Source organism: Haemaphysalis longicornis, unplaced genomic scaffold (assembly GCF_048455015.1).
Source record: "Haemaphysalis longicornis isolate Haplotype H1 unplaced genomic scaffold, Haemaphysalis longicornis Haplotype H1 scaffold_2, whole genome shotgun sequence".
Classification (NCBI taxonomy): domain Eukaryota; kingdom Metazoa; phylum Arthropoda; class Arachnida; order Ixodida; family Ixodidae; genus Haemaphysalis; species Haemaphysalis longicornis.
Window position 1 is genome coordinate 101,349,974 of NW_027526295.1, and position 5,332 is coordinate 101,355,305.

General features: G+C 49.8%; 1 protein-coding gene across 1 annotated transcript in view; it reads right to left on the bottom strand.

Annotated features, from left to right (window-relative positions):
* LOC144169068 (cytoplasmic dynein 2 heavy chain 1-like) overlaps positions 1–4,712 on the bottom strand; it is a 92,615-nt gene extending 87,903 nt beyond the window's left edge. The window contains exon 1 of the mRNA XM_077698068.1: positions 4,572–4,712. Coding sequence (XP_077554194.1) covers positions 4,572–4,690 — 119 coding nt within the window. The 5' untranslated portion in view covers positions 4,691–4,712. The remainder of the gene's footprint in view (positions 1–4,571) is intronic.
* Positions 4,713–5,332: the final 620 nt, after the last annotated feature.

Genomic DNA, 5,332 nt, shown 5'->3' on the forward strand with positions numbered 1-5,332 from the left:
TGCTAAACGGGTTTAGTGTAGCGAGTTGAGCGGACGCGGCACTGAGCAGATGCGCGAACACGAATTTGACCATGCTACGGTAGAACAGTCACTAACTCCCTTCTGCAATGCATTATTGCCTATATTTGCGGAGTGTTTGTGGCGCAGCTCAAACTCGGTGGCGACATTTTTTTTTCCTTCTCAATAGGATTATTTCACGGATCAATTTGAGCAACGGATATTGGAGAAGCTTGGCGTTAAAAAAACTAAACCCAAATGCCACTCCCAACATTTTTTCTCACGGGAAGCCACGTCAGCAGCACAAGCCACCTGCACGACGTCATTACGGACGTTTGTTCCAATAAAATATCTATTTGCTGGCACGAATTCATTTTTGTGATTTATTGTTTTCTCTTGATAATCATCGTGACATTGGTCCTCTTTCGAATTTCTTTCGGGTGTATCCCTGTGTTAGTGCAATGTACAAATCTGCCAGAATATATCCCAGCACAAAACAATTCTGTCCAGGCGCCTCCATTAATAACGGCTGTAAACGACCGCGCCCGGTGAAAAAACGTATTGCATGATTAATTAACTGCAGTAACTAGTTACATAATTTGTACCTAGAGGGACTCGATCTCTGGTTCGTATGAGAAATAAGAGGCCACAAATCTGTAATTTCAGTTTACCCGACCGATTGATCGCAGTCTTCTCTGGCGCGTATTCCCAGAATTACAAGTCTGCGTTTTTCACTAGGTTCGCACAGGAACGTACGGCCGCGAGTGTAGTTTAGTGTATCCGGCTGCGAAGTCGGGGAAGCAGGGGCTTTTCACGTCGCTGTACGTGCACACACGCACAACAGCATGTGTATGTTTTTAGTCTACTCACAGCAGCCTATAACGACATGAAGGTGAAGGAAACATTTCTACAAAAACGGCAAAGCACTCTAAACTGCGCGGAATTAAGGTAGGCTGTAGGTCTTTAGTAAAAGCGGGCGCAGAGTGAACGCCGCTGAGGATACGCAATTATCGCAAGAAAGGCGAGTGCAAGGACGCCAGCGCAGCGCTCGAACTACGGCATTTGCGAATGAAGCGCACTGTATACTGCCGCGAACCGTGCGCAAGACCTCTGTGCAGTAATTGCACGACCACAGTCACGCGAATGCAAGAACGGAACTACCGTAACAGAGCAGTTTGAAATGTCCACGCTCGATCCTTTCGCATTCACGAGCTATCCTGAGGTGTTACAGAATGCCGCACACGTAAACAAAAACCGCGCTGTGCGTATGCGCCAGCGGCATCCGCCCCGCAAATATCCCCTTGTAGACAAAAATATAAAACAAAACACTATCACTCAGTGCCTGTTGGTAAAACGGGGCTCTAGAAATCCTATAAATGCTACCAAAGAGCGATTTCGGCGCGAAAACAAGAGCAAACTGCAGCGAGCGCCCTGAAGCGTAGCGAGGGCGTCTGCTCTCAAGTGGCCAACAAATATGGCGGCCCCGCCGCGGAGTTAAAGGGACGGCGGCGCCGCGGGTGAGGGGAGAGAAAAAAGAGGAGGGCAGCGGAGAAGGAGGGAGCAGTTGGCGCTACCTTAGTTCTTTCAGGGACCTTAGTCTTGCGTAGGGAGCCTACATGCGCCGCGCCTTCGCCTACATGCGCTGCCCCTTCGTCGTTTAGGGTGGTGCCACTCTTTGACACAGCTGGGCCGCCTTCCGCCGTCGGGCAGCGTTGCCAGCACACGTTGCCATAGCAACGGAGCCCATACGGCGCCATGTAATGTTGTTCCCCAGTCGGTTCACGGGTTCACTGCCGCCGTGTGCGTAGGGCTGCGTCCTTGCTGCCTGTGACTCGCGGTGACTTTTGTTGACCACGGGAAGCTTTTCATAACCATGCCAGCTCGGTGAACGTGTTGGGAGTTGTATGAGCACCAAAAATGCATGGCTGTTGCGTTCCGCAATGTACGAACCATGGCAGAAAAGGCACACGGATGTTCCGCTTCCCGGCCAGCCCGAACCGTAGAAAGCGCTGGCTCGTTCAAGTGAAAAGCGACCGCTGGGAGCCCACTGCTGCTTCTCGTGTTTGCGCTGTGAGTATTGCACCTCGCTGCATGTTTTTTGCACGCGTACTTGCAGCTATATTCTATTATTTAAGTGCTCTGCACCTGCAACGCTTTCAGCGAGCGTCGTCGTGTCCTCAACGTCTCCTCCGTCGCGGCAGCGCCGTTGCGCGCCGGTAGCGCAGGCCATGGCCTGTTTTGATGGCTTCCAGCGATGGCTGCACGTAGCCGAGCGGCAATTTAGCGTGCGAATGCAGCGTGCGCGCAAGTGGATTGTTTGCGTGGCTCGATTATGCCGGATTACGCATGCATGAAACGTGAATGTTCAAAACTAAGCCTCGTTATAAAACATCCCCGAAAAGCCCGGACCGTTCACGCTTGCGACAGAAAAGGCGCGATTCTCGTCACTGCGACAAAAATTGGTTGATACCAAGCGCCAAAAGCGATCGCTGGGCGACTGCGCAATCTTCGAACGCGCTGCAATTCAGAGTATTGTCTCATCCCTCAGCTGCGTTCGGCAATCGACTTTGAAGCTGCCGTGTGCTGGATATTCATCGGGTCGCCGAAAAAATTGTCCCCTGCGTTGCTTGTGCTGATATTCCGCACGGGGGTGGAATGTATGATTCTTTCTTGCAACACTGCCAAATTGCGTATGAGGGGTCACTAAAGTCTGCAAAGATTTCTGTGGCGAACCGCCCCATAAAAATTCCCGTACTGGATTAGTTAGAGGGCATAATCAATTTCCATTCCAAAAGGTAAAGAAACGCGCGAGAGCAAGCATTCTGCCTCGCGAGCGAGTAATTCAAGTGCATTATGTGGTTTTCGAATATTGTTGCTAAGATTGACTTTTTTCTTCTAGGCACATTTTGAAGATTCAAGTTTTGAGCAGCACCGACAAGATACCGACAGCACCGACAAGCAGTACCGACAGCAGCACCGACAAGATACGCAGCTGCGATCAATTTTTTTATGTGAGGACACTTGAACACTTGAACGGCTCTATGCAACTTCATTGCCGTACTGTTGAATTAAAAAAAAAATTGATGCCTTATTTGTATAATTTACATTATAGTGTGTTCAAAAAAGCTGTAAAATATTTTCCTGCTAACATTTTCTTTTGCTTCTCCTCAGTACCAGCCTGAAAAAGGCATTCAAAACCAAGAACACTGGTGTGCCTCCATTCACATTGCGCCTTTCTCTCGATACGTTGCTCTCCATTGTGTCAGTTGCTCACGACGTGTTTTTATTCTCGACTAATGTCATGTAATCTGAGATATATTTCCTGCTTGCCACCGAACTGACCTGCGAAAAATAATTGCGCCGTAGCACGATTCTGCATGTGAAAAACAAGATACACTATGCGCCACATGGAGCTCCAGGCACGAAAAATCGCGTAGTCGCACGCGTCTACGCACAGCTAGTGCCTCCAAAGGAGGCACTGGCAAGCTTTTACCAAGGACGTGAATGCCGCATTAAACGAATGATTCCACGATATCAACTGTGCCCAGCCGCAGTAAGTTTTTGGGAAGCTGCTTGGCGATAACCACTAACCACGCACGATCGTTTCGAAGCAGGTCGTGTTAGAGATAGCCTGTTCCGCGCCTCCGTAGGCGCGGCGCATGCCGGCTCCCTAAGCGGGCACTAGGGGACCATTATGGCGGCCCGCCAAGTTTGGCGGCCGCCACAGCCACCGTTAGGAAACTTTGGACTCTGCTGTCTCCACCCTAAATGACGAAGGCGCGGCGCATGTAGGCTCCCTAGTCTTGCGCTACACTCGGCGCGTTGTCGGTTTCGGCGGCGGGCCGCCGCTGCAGCCGACCGCAGCGGGCCGCCTCGCAGACGCACCGCAGCAGCTTTCTAGTAGTGCTATTGCTAAACTTAAACATCTATCATCTTTCCAGTCGACTAGCTTAAAAGTCTTCATCCTTCTAGTCAACATTACCGCATCACATTTGGGCACTGTTTAAGTGAAAAGGCGCTATAGGTCGCCTGTATGCGCTGACCTGCACGCGTTGCTCTTTGGCTGGCTAAGAATCGACGGTTGACCTATAATTCAACGCTCAACATTGCGTTTAACTTCAATGTACGGTAGTTTCGAACCCAATTAGCATTTTCAGCGTAGTTTTTATGACTACTGCCCCGTCTTACCTCGACCAAAAACTACCCAACGAGTTTGTGAAAGCAGTGCCTTTATTAAGTGCTTTTATGTCCGTGCGGCAATACGACAGTTTTTCTGAACCTCGTCGGTCCCGTTGGCTAGCTTCCGATGTAGAGTTCGTATGCTCAACTTTTATATGCACCGGGATGGTCTCACCTCATCTCGCCTTTGTGCACTCTGTGGTGCATACGAACATTAGATCACCAAAGATGAAAGTTCACCTTACAGTTCTGACGCTCAGTCTATCTGTGACAAACGCACTCGACTTTTGCGAGTTCCCATTAGAGCTGGAATCAGCAAATTAAAGTTCACGGAACACGGAAAATGAGCAGCTGCTTTTTCCTTTGTGCTTTCAAAGGGTGAAAGAGAGGCCAACCTTTTCCCGCATCCAGCTGGTCCGGCTAAGAGAACGAGCTCTGGAGACGCCAGCCACGGCGTGAGAAGATCCGCAGCGTAACAAACGTCCACGGTTTCCACTATGAGCTGTCCTGGCATCTCCGGAAGGCTGATCTCACGTGTCACCTAAAATAAAATAAAAAATAATCCTTTAGGAATTCGCTTTCACTATTTCGGACATGAATCGAGAAGCGAGGGACATGCCACGCACGAACGCAAGCTTGCACGCGCACACCAACGCAAACTTACGCACATATATGTATTTAAAGGGAAGCCAGTAACCAAGACCGCTAGGGAAGGCATAGGGGACGCAGTTAACTTTTTGTGCTAAAATATATATTTTTGAACTGTTTTAAAGCGTGAAACTGCAGCAAAACATGCTGCTCGTGGGACCTGAACCCATACACACGAGGAAGCTGTGCTCCCCTCCACTTGCTTGAGAATATATGTGAATGTAATGGTGCCCCGAGTTGAAGCCAGTATACGTATACTGGCTTCAAACTTTGTCCTCTTCGGTCGAGTAGACGGAACGGTTCTGCGTAGAACCGCTCCGACTACTCAACTGATGAGAGAGAGAACAACATCTTTATTGGCCGGCTAAATTAGTCGCAGATACCAGCCTCCTGTAGGGGAGGCAGCATCTATGACTGCTGGCGTCGGAGGGCCTCCATCGCGAACTGGAAGGCTCCCTGTTGAGAGCCTAAGTCTTCCTTGCCCACCGCACGATCAAGATGGGGTGGA